The sequence below is a fragment of the Solanum verrucosum genome, unplaced genomic scaffold (assembly GCF_900185275.1).
Source record: "Solanum verrucosum unplaced genomic scaffold, falcon-dt-bn FXZP01000049.1, whole genome shotgun sequence".
NCBI lineage: Eukaryota > Viridiplantae > Streptophyta > Magnoliopsida > Solanales > Solanaceae > Solanum > Solanum verrucosum.
The window spans coordinates 7,513,608-7,527,949 of NW_026020221.1; the positions used below are offsets into that span (position 1 = coordinate 7,513,608).

The window sequence follows — 14,342 nt, forward strand, 5'->3', positions numbered from 1 at the left end:
ACTTGAGAGGGCTACCAACACTAGGTCTACTGACCCAAAGTACATTACACAAGAAAGGGCCACCATCACTAGGTCTACCGATTCAAGGTACATTAAGGGTAGCTCATTGACTTTCCAAAAAGGACGTCATCATCATTGGGTCTACCGATACAAGGATTATCATTTCACACATGAAAGGGCTACCATCATTTGGGTCTACTGATTCAAGGTTTATTATTCATTCATTTATGGAAGTGGAAGGGTGCCACTAGCCTACCGATCCTAAAACACAACATTAGAATATGTCAAAGACTCATCAAGCAAGGGTTACCAACACTAGGCTTACGGATTCATGTTCATTAAGTCAAGACACATTCATTGGTTGTTTATGAAAGGAATGCCATAGGCCTATCGATTCATAGTGCCTAAGTCTACCAACTCATGATACAACATTCAAGGTCACATTCATCAACACAAGAAAAGGATGCCTTAAGCCTACCAATTCGATATACCTCAATACATAGGAGAACCCTTCACATTTCATCATCAACATTCATAAGTGCATAATTGAGAACAACCTTTCAATAATAGCACAATTACATTCTAAAAATGACTATACACTTTCATTGATTTCACATGCATATCCTTCAGTTGGTGATCATCTATAGATCCTTCATCTATAGATCCTTAAAAGCAGAATTTTTAGTTTCTTCCTAAAAATAGAAAAATTGTTTCTGCTTACATTTAAAAACAGTTTTAAGAATTTGTCGAACACTTAATTTCTCAAAATAAATATTTCTTTGTTGAAAAACAAAATTCCATATTAGCTTTGAATAATAGATGCCCTCCACTTTATACTATCAATTTTACCCTTGATATTTTAATTTTTCATCTCTACAATATCTTTTTGTATCATACATAATATTTTGTTTCTTATTTTATGTACTTATAAATTTTTATTGAGGTTCATTTTAACATTATAAATAGAATAATAATTTTATGAATTTACTACAAAATCAAACACTATATTATTATTATTTAAATTATATGTATTAAGTAAATATATACATTTAAATCCTACTCATCTCTTATTATAATATCTTCTATTATTAACTGTATAGATAAACGAGTTATGAATATTTATAATGAAGTATTTTTAATTATATAATTCAAAATTTGTTTACAATACAAATAGATATTGATTTTTTAGGAATTTGTTATAAAATACTCCTATCATTCATTTTTATTTGTCATAATTTGATTTGGCATATTAAAAAATAATTATTGATATAGATATTTTATCAAATTATCCTTATTAGTTGTCTTGAAAAATATCTATTTAATGTTGAGGATAAAATATGAAAAAAATTATTTATTTATTTTTGTCAAAAGTGACAAAATAACAAAATATATTTTAAAAATAAGTGACAAGTAAAAGTAAAGATATGAAGTAAATATATCTCTATTGGAGTATTAAATGTCATTAGTTTGCCAAAAGTGTTCTAGATTACGTTGTCATGATTTGATTGGCCACAGTTATGTGGCCTCTCCACGTATAATAAATCAAAGCTTTAAAAGTCCAACTTACAAGAATACCGATTAAACAAACGGGTCAAAATATTTCTCACCCATTTTCCCTAATTCTCAGCATTCTTAAGGTACTTTTCTCCTTTTCTAACTTCATTTGATTAATTATTATTTTTTTCCATTTTTTGTATGAATTTGTCTTCTTACCTGCAGATTTAATTAGATTTGTACTGATTTTTTCTTGTGAATTTTTTAAATTTTAATTGGAGCAAGTTTATGTAATTGATTTGTTCACAAAAAGTGAATTTCGCATGTGTTGAGATCTGAAATCGGAAGGATCTGAACTTTTGAGTTTTGAATTGTGTTGATGTTTTATGATCTGATGACTTTGACATTTGATCTTTCCGGTCGGGTAGGGTTTTGTTCAGATTTAACAAGTTTTCGGAATTTTTTGAAACTGCGATGACAATTTATGGTGATGATTTTCAAATTGTGCAATGATTCTACATGTATGTTTAATTTAAATTCAAACATTTTGTGATAGTCTTTGGGATTCATTGGCTAGTTAGTGTAGTGGCGGATCCAGGATTCTCATTAAGGGGTTTGAAAAATAAAAATGCAATGATTTGAACTTGGAACTGAATCTAAATCAATTTTTAGTTTTGTATATATACATAAAAGGCTGAAATTTACTGTATTATTTTTTGTCGAGGTGTTCGGCTGAACACTCTCTGAGATCAAGCACTTGCTTAAATATAGCTGTCGTTTCCCCTCTCAATGAGAATTTCTCATAAAACTGGATGCACTGTATTTGAGTACAGTCTAATTCTCCTGAGCATTTATGTATCGGCTTTTTCCCTGGCCCAATCATATCTTTGGTACATGTTACTTTTCTGCATAGGTTTCAATGTTGTATGATAATGTTGAATCGTTAATATTTTTTAGTAGTACCACACGCCACTTGTGGGATTACATATGATATGTTGTATAGTTTGAAATTCCTGAAGATCTGTAGCAAATGAATAATTCAAAATTCTGCTATTTCACAATCTGTTTATTGTTGTGTGACTAATCTCTTAAATAATATCCTGTTTGTTCCAATTGTGTGGCTTAATTCGACTTTGATGATTGAGTTGATTGCAATTGACTGGTAGTTGATGTACCTTTCTGAGAGTTTAGAGGTTGTGATGCATAAATATACAACGCCATACTGATGCATTGTTGAAATGCCTAGATGCAATAGTTACTACCTTCCCTTTGTTTATCAATTCTGCTATTATTTGATTGTTCAGTGTTTTATATGTTCAGTGTTTGAGGACCTTGCAAAAGATTTCTGTGATTCTTCCGACTAAAGATTTTTTATTTAATACATTGAAACAGTGACTAGAAATGGCTTTGGGTGGAAGTGGACCGCAAAGGGGGACTGCAGCAGCAGCAGCTGCTAACCTACGTCGAAGGAAGACCGGAGGAGCAGGTGGAGCTGCAGGAGGAGCAGGTGGTACCATGCTCCAATTCTACACTGATGATTCCCCCGGACTCAAGATATCCCCCAATGTCGTGCTTGTAATGAGTATTGGCTTCATAGCTTTTGTCGCAATCCTTCACGTCATGGGTAAGCTCTACTTTGTCCGCAGAGAAGGCTAGAGACATCTCATTGCTGAGTTGGGAAAGTTTTGTTGGGCAAACAGCTTTCTTCGTTGAAGGAAAAACTGACATTGTAGCTTTGTTTTCTTGTTTGTTTGTCTATGCAATGAAGTTTATAGAAAAGTTTTCTAGTTATGAGTTTCTTAGACTGTGAATGGAATTGTAACTTGCTGCATGATGCTTCTGAGCAGCTAATGATGCTTCTCTTTGGTCTTAACCACCATTAATATCATTAAAAAGTATTTTTTGTATGGATAATTTTCATCATCTCTGTCATCACAACCACCATCACCCTCCCATCATTATAATTCGGCTTAAGTCAGCCACGGCCCTTAAAGTTGTCCGCATAATTCACTTGATACCTCAACTAGGACTCTTATGTATTAGACACTTTAATATTAACGAATATTTATCTATTTAACATAAAATGACAACTAGCCTTAAAAATATTGTGCGCGTAATTCACATACAATTTCTTGAAAAAATCACAATTAGAATTACAACATGTTGGCACATGGGTCCAAATTTTTAATTTTAAAAAATGAAAAATATTTTCAGCCTTTAATAATCTGGAAAAATTAAATTGAAAAAAAAGAATAAAAAAGAAAATTTCTCCCCCCACCTAACCATTGCTCTTTCTTCTTCATCTTCTTCCCTGTCACCCCACCATCGACTCCTCAACGATAACAAAAAATATATATATCTCCCACCCCAGCCCTAATACACCCACCTAATCTTTTGCTTTTTCTTTCTTCCCCTATCACCCATTGTATTCTATTCTTCCTGTGATTATTGAATTTTTTGTGAAAATAATCAATGTCGATAAATTATTTCAAAATCGACGATGAAGAGAAATCAAAAGAATATCAATTTTCTACATCATTTTCAATAAGTTTAATGAATGGTGATGGTTGCTTGATCGGAGTTATTGAAAATAGAGATGCATCAATATCAGCTAACTTTTTAACTTCAATGGTCCAATTTTTTTTCTTCTTCTTGCAAATTCAATTAGTTTGTTTATAACGAAAAATGAAAAAAAATAAGAACAGAACAAAAGGCAGAGAATTTGAAGTCTTTAAAATGGTGGGTTGAAGAAGAAGAAGAGTACTTGTACATGAGTGGGAGGTTATTTTCTATTATAAATAAAGAGATAAATGTTTAATTAAATGAGTTTTTAGTTATTTAATTAATACATGCCAAGTGTCAAGAAAATAAGCACTAATTTGTTTTTAAAAATTGAAAAACAAAGTCTATTCACGCGCTCAACAGCAGTGAGTTACACTTATTTCGCCACATCAACGTTTTGTGTTTGTTAGGTGTTCTACGAGTCCTAGTTGAGGTGTCCAAGTGAATTATGCAGACAACTTTAAGGGGTCGTAGATGACTTAAGCCTTATAATTTAGCTTCATAGCCTTCACTATCAATTATCATCACCACAATAATCACTTAACATCGGAACCCTTCACTATCACTATTATTGTTGGAAAACAAATTTCCATCTTAGCTTTGAATAATAGATCCTCCTTCATACTAGGGGTGTGCACTATTCGGATTAAACCGAATAACCAAACCAAATCAAACCGAATTTTTATTTGGATTGGTTTTTTGGTTTTTTGGTTTTTCGGATTGGTTTTTGGATTAATAAATTACTTTGTTTGGTTTTTTGGTTTGGTTTTGGATTTTAAAAATAAAAACCGAAAAAAACCGAATTATATATATATAATGTTTAGGCTTAGAATTAAGTTGGAGTTAACCACTTTTGTCCGTTTTTGGTTATTGCCTTTTATGATGATTACGTTTATATTTTATGTATGAATTACATCTATAATAGGTATACTTATAAGTATTGTGTTTTAAGTTTTACTTATGATTTATATTAGAAAGTATATTTAAGGGATTAAATATTATTACTTTGGTTATATATGTTATTAATTATTGACATAACCGAATAACCAAATCGAAAAAAGCCGAACCCAATAGAGGAAAACCAAACCAAATCAAATTTATTTTGGATCGGATTGGGTTACATTTTTACAAAACCAAAAATCGAAAATCCAAACCGAATAGTGTAAAACCAAACCAAAAAACCGAATGCACACCCCTACTTCATACAATATCTATTTTATCCTTTTAACATTTTAATTTTTCATCTCTACAATATCTTTTTGTATCATATATCATATTTTCTTTCTTACTTTATGTACTTGTAGATTTTTGTTTAGGTTCATTTTAACATTATAAATAGAATAATAATTTTATGAATTTATTACAAAATCAAACACTATTTTTTTTATTATTATCATTTAATATTATATGCACTATATATATATATATATATATATATATATATATATATATATATATATCCTACTCATCTCTTATTTATATTATCTATATAGATAAATGAGTTATGGTTATCAATAATGGAACATTATATAATTCAAAATTTGTTTACAATACAAATGGATATTGATTTTTTAGGAATTTGTTATAAAATACTCTATTCGTTCACTTTTACTTGTTACAATTTGATTTGGCACAATCATTAAAAAAATAATTATTGATATATTAATTTTTATCAAACTATTCCTTATTAAATGATGTCTTAAAAATAATTTAGAAAATAATTATTTAATAATGAGGGTAAAATATGGAAAAATTATTATCCTTTCTTGTCAAAAGTAACAAGTTAAAATGAAAATATATATTTTAAGAATAAGTGACAACTAAAGTGAACGAGAGGTAAATATATCTATCTCTATTATAAAATGTCATTAGTTTGCCAAAAGTGTCCTAAATTACGTGTCATGAATTTATTGGTTATAGTTATGTGGCCTCCTCCACGTACAATAAATCAAAGCTTTAAAGTCCAACTCCAATTAAACAAACGGGTCAAAAAAATTCTAATCCATTTTCCTTCCAGATCGGAGAATCCATTTTCCCTAATTCTCAGCATTCTTAAGGTATTTTTCTCCTCTTCTAACTTTTTATTTGATGAATTTTTTTCCATCTTTTGTATGAATTTGTCTTCTTACCTGCAGATGTAATTAGATTTGTACTGATTTTTGCTTGTGAAATTTTTAATTTTTATTGGATTAAGTTTATGTAATTGATTTGTTAACAAAAAGTGAATTTCGCATGTTTTGAGATCTCAAATCGGAATGATCTAAACTTTTGAGTTTTGAATTGTGTTGATGTTCTGTGATCTAATGGCGTTGACATTTGATCTTTCGGGTCGGGTAGGGTTTTGTTCAGATTTAACAAGTTTTCGGAATTTTTTGAAACCGCGATGTGAATTTTTAGTGATGATTTGCAAATTGTGCAATGATTCTACATGTAAGTTTAATTTAAATTCAAACATTTTGTGATTCTATTCGGGATTCGTTGGCTAGTTAGTGTAGTTGGTGGTATATCAAGTAGTGGCGGATCCAGGATTCTCATGAAAGGGTTTGAAAAATTAAAATGCAATGATTTGAACTTGGAACAGAATCTAGATCAATCTTTAGTTTTGTATATATACTTAAAAGGATAAAAATTTACCTTATATAAACGTTATAGTTTTTTGTTGGGGCGTTTGGATTAACACGCTCAGACCCCTTTAGATCCCCCCCTGATATCAAGCACTTGCTCGAATATAACCGTTGTTTCCCCTTTCAATGAGAATTTCTCTTAAAACTGGATGCACTGTGTTTGAGTTGTACCAGTCTTATAAAGGTAGTTAGCAATTCTAGGCTGAAGGTGCAGTATAGCAGTTAGCAGGGGCGCGAGAATGATGAATAAACGATACATCATTTTTTTTATATGTACCTTTTTCTTGTCTTGAAAATATATTCAAATGAACTTATACTAAATGGAGGTTCATAAGCTTAGTGTTTTGGAAAATAGATGAATGGGGCAGGCACCCTCGTGTTGCAATTGTATGGTTTAGTTTGATACTAGCGAAAACTTGTTATTTGCTTTGATGGCGTGGTGAGGGTGGTTTGAACAAGTGTGGACATATTTAGGATTCACGATCTCTTTTCACTTAGAGTGGCATACAATTTTGTGAAGAAGTTTCAACAAGTGAAATGAGTAGAAGTGGTGCGGTTTGACCTAGAAGGACATGAAAAAGAAATGAAGCACTTTAGGGAGGGCTAAAAAATGGAAATAAAATAGAACGAGTGTTAAGAGTCTCCTTGTTTCTTTGCAAGCAGTCTGATTCTGATTCTCCTGAGCATTTATGTATCAGCTTTTACCCTGGCCCAATCATGTCTTTTGTAAATGTTCCTTTTCTTTGTACGTCTCAATGTTGCATGATAATGTTGAATAATTAATATTTAGTAGTACCACCTCCCACTTGTGGAATTACATAGGTATGTTGTTCTATAGTTTGTAATTCCTAAAGATCTGTAGCAAGTGAATAATTCAAAATTCTGCTATTTCACAATTTGTTTAATGTTGTCTGACTAATGTCTTAAATAATACCCCGTTTGTTCCAATCATGTAGCCTAATTTGACTTTGATGGTTGAGTTGATTGCAATTTTTGACTGGTAGTTGATGTACCTTCCTGAGAGTTTAGAGGTTGTGATGCATAAATATAGGAAGAGATATACCAATGCCATACTGTTATGTATTGTTGAAATGGCTGGATGCAATAGTTGCAGTGTTCCCTTCAGTTGATCAATTCTGCTATTATTTGATTGTATGTTGTTTACCGTCGTTAAAATGTTCACTGTGTTTGAGGACTCGCAAAAGATTTCTGTGATTCTTCCCACTGAAGATTTTCTATTTAATACATTGAAACAGTGACTAGAAATGGCTTTGGGTGGAGGTGGACCACAAAGGGGGACTGCAGCAGCAGCAGCTGCTAACCTACGTCGAAGGAAGACCGGAGGAGCAGGTGGAGCTGCAGGAGGAGCAGGTGGTACCATGCTCCAATTCTACACTGATGATTCCCCTGGACTCAAGATATCCCCCAATGTTGTGCTTGTGATGAGTATTGGCTTTATAGCCTTTGTTGCGATCCTTCACGTCATGGGTAAGCTCTACTTTGTCCGCAGAGAGGGCTAGAGACATTCAGATATCTCGTTGCTGAGTTGGGAAATTTTTGTTGGGCATCAGCTTTCTTCTTTGAAGGAAAAACTGACATTGTAGCTTTGTTTTCTTGTTTGTTTGTCTATGCAATGAAAGTTTATAGAAGTTTTCTAGTTATGAGTTGAATGTTTCTTGTGCTACCTGTGTTCCAACGTCTTCTAATGAACAAGAAGGTACCAAATTCTAGTTTCTTAGACCGTGAATGGAAATCATGATACAATTATAGCAACAGAAATAATTCTGCTTTGGCTCGCTGTATGATGCTTACGTCCACTGCTCGCTAATAACTTTGGATACCTCACTTCTGACTTTTTAGTGCCAATATTACTTTTAAAAAAAAAATTAAAATAAGAGAACAAATTGGTAACTACTTGCTAAATAATATACTATCTTAGCTGATTATTTAAAATGTAATTATGAGGTATTGAAAAATTATCACCAAAATTAACTGCAGAGTCGAACTCGAGCACGAAAATTGGTTACCTAGGGAATATCCCCAGCTTAATAAGCCTCTTTTTCTGGTTCGCCTCTCAAAAACTTTAAGGCACACTGCACAGATAAAAGTAACGAGTTCGTAACACCTTATATATATACTGCAGAGTTTTGATGTAAGCACTTAGCACATTCATATATACTCTATTAACACCACCAAAAACTTCCATGGAGCAGCCAAGCATACTAGTTCAGAGATAAAGAGTAGCCAGACAAGTTGCATTCGCATAACCATAGGTAAAACAGAAAGAGCTTCACGCGAAGCTCCGGAGATCTTTTCTTTCTTCAGCACTTACGTCAACAACACATTTATGACCAAAATCTCGTAAAACTTGCTCCTTCAGTCATATCTCAAGCTTACTTGTGATTAGCACTCACCGTCACTTTCCTCTGATGAGAATTCTTGGTCATCTGCTTCAGGAGGGAGAATGTACATCTCAAGGCCATAGGTCTCGGGTTCAAATGTGGGATCTTTAGCCTTGATCTTCTCTATGGCCAGCTTCACCCCATTTCCCATGTAAGGAGCAGCATACTCCATGAGTTCCTGTCTGTACAAGGAGGAAGCCTTGTATCTCTGGATGGCAGCAGGACCAGCCTCCTCCAATTCCCTTCTCAGCTAGGAGATAGTCTGGTGAAGGAACGTCTGGACCAGTAAAATGGAGTCCTTCTCACCAGTTAGAGCAGTTATCTTGTTTGCAGCCCCAGCCAACTCATGCTCAAGACTCTCCTTCTCCTTCTTAGAGTCCTCGAGCTTTCGACTGGCTTTTGCCAACTTATCTTTCAAAGAAGAGGTCATCTTTTCCATTTCATCCCTCACTTTTGCCTCCTCATCATACTTGTCAGTGACTACTAGAAGGCGTTCTGACAGAAGACAAAAATAGTTGATGCCCTACAAAAGGGAGAAAAAGAGGTCAAGAAAGGAAACAGAAGAGAAAAGAAACAAAGGTGAAAGGAGAGGCTAACTTCACTAAGAAAAGAAAAGAGAGAGAAACTGACCTCGTAGAAGTGACGAAGCCCCTCTTCAGTGACCTCTTGATCCATCTTGTTATTCACGACAACCCGTTCCCACATTTCGATTGTTGAGTCCAGAAGATCGACAGGTGGAAGGTAAGGTTGCTCCTCCTCAACAGGCTGCGAGCTTGGAAGCAATGAGCTGCCTGACTTTGAGTCCATCGGGACTGAAGGAGTGGAGATTGAAGGGGCACTGCTAATGGGAACATTGCACGGCTTGGACTCCCCATATTTCTGTTCAGTAGTAGCAGCAGGTATATGAGCAGCATCACCGACAGGCATGCTTGAGCTTTTAGTTTCAAATTCTGTTGCTCCATAGGCACAAGGCTGAGCGACTGAAACATGCTTTTCATTTTGCCCTCTGCCTTGAGCTTGGCGGGACAGAAGCTTCTCACATTGTCTTGCCAAAATTGCAGCAACCTCATCCTGCTCGGGGGAACAACTAGCAGGGACAGTTACTGCAAGCAAACAAACAAAAAAGGTCAGCAACATGAAAGGTTGGAAAGTAATAATTTCACTTAGTTGACTTAAAAGACAAATGTGATCGTAGGAGAGTGTAAACATCAGCTCCACCAGCAAAGAAATGCACTCTATCAGCTGCAAACCATGATCAATGTTATCTGCTCTACACTTGGCAACCCATCAGCTAGAACTTGATCATGATCCTAAGGGCTGAGGTGAGCTAGGGCTCAAGTTTCACTCCTGCCAGCTCATAGAGGTAGGTAGGCCACTCCCCAGGTAACGGATAAAACAAAAAATTTCCTCACTAGCTGTGAATTGCAATGGCACTTGAGAATATTTTATGAGATGTGATAACCAACCAAGATAATTCAAAAGGTACTTGGCAAAAATAAACTCGAAAAGAAACTCATACTTCCTGCCTATGATCCTACAGAAAACTCTATGGAAAAGAAAACTCATGACATTGCTCAAATAGCTCAATGGCTAGCAGATGAAAAGAAAAACTGAGACTGAGCTAATGCAATTGAGGCAAACTACATATCGTCTTCACAAACTCTGTTAGCCCTATCATTGCTTTGGGGTATACTTGCCCAAGATGGAAAATATACCTCTAATTTCTCCAAAAGTCAAAGTCCAAGAATAACTACAAGAACTGTCATGTCCTAATCTATTGTTAACCAAATTGAATGGCAGTAGTCCAAACAGGGGGAGAAGTCAGTATCTACAGCATGGGGCAGATGCTTTTAGATTCTGAGTCTGGTATGGAGTTTGAAGATAATATTCTACATGAAAAAAATCATGTCATCTTGCAACCATCTGAGAATACACAAAGTCAAGCACAGGAAAAGATGAAGAGGCAAACTTGTCAGAAGCCAGGAAACAGAGGCGCAAACAGATGATGGAACAATCACAAACACGTAAAGCAGCAAAAGAAATGAGTAAAATGAAGAGAACTGCAGAATTGAACAAAGAAGCTTGAACCTTACCTTTAGCTGATAGATATAGGCAGACGAGAAAAGGAAAAGTGTAAAATCAAATGGAATAAAGGTAAGCAGAAAACACAGAAGGAGGAAGCTGGAAGTTGCATGCACAAGACAAAAAACTCTCCCAGAGAAACCAAGGAAGCAGGTGCTCAATGTTGTTTTGAGGAGAGAATGTATCGCCAAAAAGGAAGCAATGTATCCCCGTTATTTTGCGGCCAACACACGTCACACGTCACACGTCATAAAAATAAATGAGCACCACATTGACTTAACATTCTACCATTAACAAATCCAAGCTTATGAAGTTAGGAGAACATCTGATAGTAATAATGGATAGAGTGAGCTATCTCATAGACAAGTCCTACCCAAAGATGGATAGTAGGTCATGAATAACTTATTTTTTTAATAAGACAGTGGTTCATTGATAAAAGCTACCAAGTATCGATGAGATGGCAAAACATAGCGTTGGGCAACAGGTAACAATTTACGAATAACAAATAGTATAGACAGAAGCAAAGACTCATAACTGGAGAACACACTCTTTTAAAAGAAACTCTTCTTACCATCTCCTCCAATTACTCTCTCAAATTCATCCCTACTAATGCCAAGTCTAATTTAGGCATTGAAGAATAACCCTTAATATTGCTGGGATCTCATTGCAATTTTTTTTCCCATTTTCCCAGGCAATGAGGCCATCTCAAAGCAACATTTTACAGCTCATTCTTTCTGACCTACAAGGTAACTAACTGTTTCGACCAAATCTACTTTATAGCCATGGCAGTTTCGCTAACAGCTCCATTTCAACATAGCAATGGTGCATGGGGCCACAGCTGCAGTAATCAGAGGACGACAAAATGGCAGGTAAGGCTACAGCCTCTTTTAACAATGGTGATGTGACAGGGAGCGAGATGAACAACATAATTAGTCACATTCTTTTACATTACTTTCCTATTTTCATTTTGTACCTTTCTCTACCTCAGTAATCTGTTCCTCATCAAACAGGAACTGTAGATCATTGGACAGTGGCTCACTGGCTCCCTCTTATTCCGAGCATGATGGTAACAAAAGAATCTAAACATTCCAGCAAACAAAGCAAAACTACTAAAATAATTGGAAGAGAAACTTGTACTCAATTTTACCCCAAATACATTTCCATAAAGTGAAATCCATACTGAGCAATCAGAAAACTGAACAGCAACGCTAGAATGAAGCAACAGAATTAGAAACCACCACCAGGGGACATAGACTGCTATTGAAATCAAAAGAACTACCGTGAATTGAATTTCACTTCCTAACAGATAATATCAGTCATAATAAACCAATCATGGAGCAAACTTTCATTTACACGATCATAGCTATACGAGGCACATAGCTTAAACATTGAACATAAAAAAAAATGGACAAAAAATTACCAAATCCCGGTACTGAGACGGTTGATTGTGGCGGCGAAGAAGTTGATACAGATGCTCTTCCAGAGAGAGAAGACGTTGAAGTGGCTGATACGGTAGTAGTAATTTCCGAAATCGAAGACGGTGAAGTGACTGATGATAGTGAATCCGAAAAACAATTGTTTGTAGTAGTCGGTCCTAAAGATGACGAAATCACTGTTGATGAGCTCGCGTTCGAAAACCAAGGCACTGCATAAACAAAAATATGAGTTAGTACTTAGTAGTAGTAGAATCGCAAGATTTTTCACAGACTATTGACGGAGGCGCTGAATAAAAACTGAAAAGTGTGACAGTTATAGTAAGGCGCAGTACAACTTACACGTAGAGTTATCAGTTGAAACGAAACTAGTTCCGAGCAACCACGAAGGAACTGTAGCCGATAGTCCAGGAACTGTATCGCCGGAAACCGGCGAGGAAGAGCCGGAATCAGCAGATGAAAACCCGAACTTCATTGGAGAAGAAGGAGTGATAGGATTAAAATTTGAAAATGAAAATGGTGAAGAAGCATTTTGCCTTTCCATATTGTTTTCTTATTATTGACATTAATGCTGCGTGTTCACCTTACTTTTTGCCCAGGGGAGTGGAAAGGTTGAAGAATGGACGGAAAATGACAAATTATTAGTTCCTTAGGTGGGAAGATTGGTGTAAAATAGTCTTTTTCATTTTTAGTACATTCGTTTAGACATAATACATGATCCTTAACTTGACTTTAATTAATAACTATGATCTTTAATTTTGGATTGCACAAGTAGGCATTTAAATTTGTATAAAATTAAATAAATAGACATATTCATCTTACATGACATTCTACATGACAATTTTGTATTTTATGTGGCGTCATACGTGTATTATGTCATGTAGGACGCATGTGTCTACTTATTCAATTTTATGTAAGTTTAAGTGTCTACTTGTGCACACGACATAGTTATCCATTGAAGCCAAGTTAAGAGTCATGTTTATGTCTTATGTCTTTTTATTTATATGTCCTTTTTTATTTTACAAGACATTATTTTATATGTTCATTTGTTGAAAATTTGATTTCAAGAAAATATTGAATAAGAATATAATGTAAACTTACTTAATTTTTTAAGAAGCATAAAATTTAAAATCATGACATATAAATAGAAACATAAGGAATAATAACTTCAACAAATTTAATATTAATGTTGATAAGTAAAAATTAAGCATATTATTACGAATATATTAAATTTCATTTAGTACGTCTATAATTTCTGAAAAGTCTTGTAATAACTTGTTAAAGCTTGCAATTAAATATGGGTCGTTTGGTAAAGTGTATAAAAATAATATTGAATACAGTATATTATAATGTTTGCATTTATAATGATTGTATTAGCTATGTTTGCATCAATTATACATAGATAATTTTTATATATTGTTTGATTTGGTGTGTTCAAAAATCACATGCATTGCATAAAAATATAAATTTACAAAAGTATCCTCCATAATTATAGTGGAAAAGATACAAAAAGTGTTTTGAGGGGCAATTTGAGTTTTTAATCATGCTAATGCATGCATTAAATCTCTTGCATTACTAATGTACCTACTAATCAGTTGCAGTGGCGTAGCCACATGGTGGTCAGGGTGTCCAATTGGACACCCTTCGCCGGAAAATGGACACCCTTCGTCGAAAAAAATACCGTATATATATACAAGTAAAATGATATACGAAATGATTAAATAACATATTTTGGACACCCTTAA

General features: G+C 34.3%; 3 protein-coding genes across 5 annotated transcripts; 2 read left to right on the forward strand and 1 right to left on the reverse strand.

Moving 5' to 3' along the window:
• The first annotated feature begins 1,586 nt into the window (after nt 1-1,586).
• LOC125831328 (protein transport protein Sec61 subunit beta-like) lies at nt 1,587-8,364 on the forward strand. 3 transcript variants are annotated; one of them, XM_049510529.1, is made up of 2 exons: nt 1,587-1,637; nt 7,937-8,364. In XM_049510529.1, exon 2 carries the CDS (start codon nt 7,946-7,948, stop codon nt 8,198-8,200), a length of 255 nt encoding a protein of 84 aa, XP_049366486.1. In that variant the 5' UTR covers nt 1,587-1,637; nt 7,937-7,945; the 3' UTR covers nt 8,201-8,364. The 3 variants fall into 3 exon arrangements, with proteins under 3 accessions (XP_049366486.1, XP_049366485.1, XP_049366484.1); XM_049510528.1 differs by having other exon boundaries at nt 1,605-1,640; nt 7,927-8,364; XM_049510527.1 differs by lacking the exon at nt 1,587-1,637 and adding an exon at nt 6,026-6,113.
• LOC125831329 (protein transport protein Sec61 subunit beta-like) lies at nt 1,605-3,291 on the forward strand. The gene is made up of 2 exons (XM_049510531.1): nt 1,605-1,640; nt 2,877-3,291. Exon 2 carries the CDS (start codon nt 2,896-2,898, stop codon nt 3,148-3,150), a length of 255 nt encoding a protein of 84 aa, XP_049366488.1. The 5' UTR covers nt 1,605-1,640; nt 2,877-2,895; the 3' UTR covers nt 3,151-3,291.
• Nucleotides 8,365-9,125: 761 nt separating the features above from the next.
• On the reverse strand, nt 9,126-13,215 carry LOC125831205 (flocculation protein FLO11-like). The gene is made up of 4 exons (XM_049510393.1): nt 12,940-13,215; nt 12,585-12,809; nt 9,713-10,185; nt 9,126-9,605 (listed from the first exon to the last, which is right to left on the reverse strand). The coding sequence occupies exons 1-4, from the start codon at nt 13,139-13,141 to the stop codon at nt 9,333-9,335; spliced, it is 1,173 nt and encodes a 390-aa protein (XP_049366350.1). The 5' UTR covers nt 13,142-13,215; the 3' UTR covers nt 9,126-9,332.
• Between the last annotated feature and the right edge of the window lie 1,127 nt (nt 13,216-14,342).

Bases quoted from the DNA above. Each gene is read 5' to 3' on its own strand.
- LOC125831329 (XM_049510531.1), top strand. From the start codon at position 2,896: ATGGCTTTGGGTGGAAGTGGACCGCAAAGGGGGACTGCAGCAGCAGCA.
- LOC125831328 (XM_049510529.1), top strand. From the start codon at position 7,946: ATGGCTTTGGGTGGAGGTGGACCACAAAGGGGGACTGCAGCAGCAGCA.
- LOC125831205 (XM_049510393.1), bottom strand. From the start codon at position 13,141: ATGGAAAGGCAAAATGCTTCTTCACCATTTTCATTTTCAAATTTTAAT. The intron at 10,186-12,584 runs GTAATTTTTTGT...GTTTGCTTGCAG, and splicing joins CGTCTCAGTACCGGGATTTG to TAACTGTCCCTGCTAGTTGT. The intron at 9,606-9,712 runs GTCAGTTTCTCT...TCCCTTTTGTAG, and splicing joins GGCTTCGTCACTTCTACGAG to GGCATCAACTATTTTTGTCT.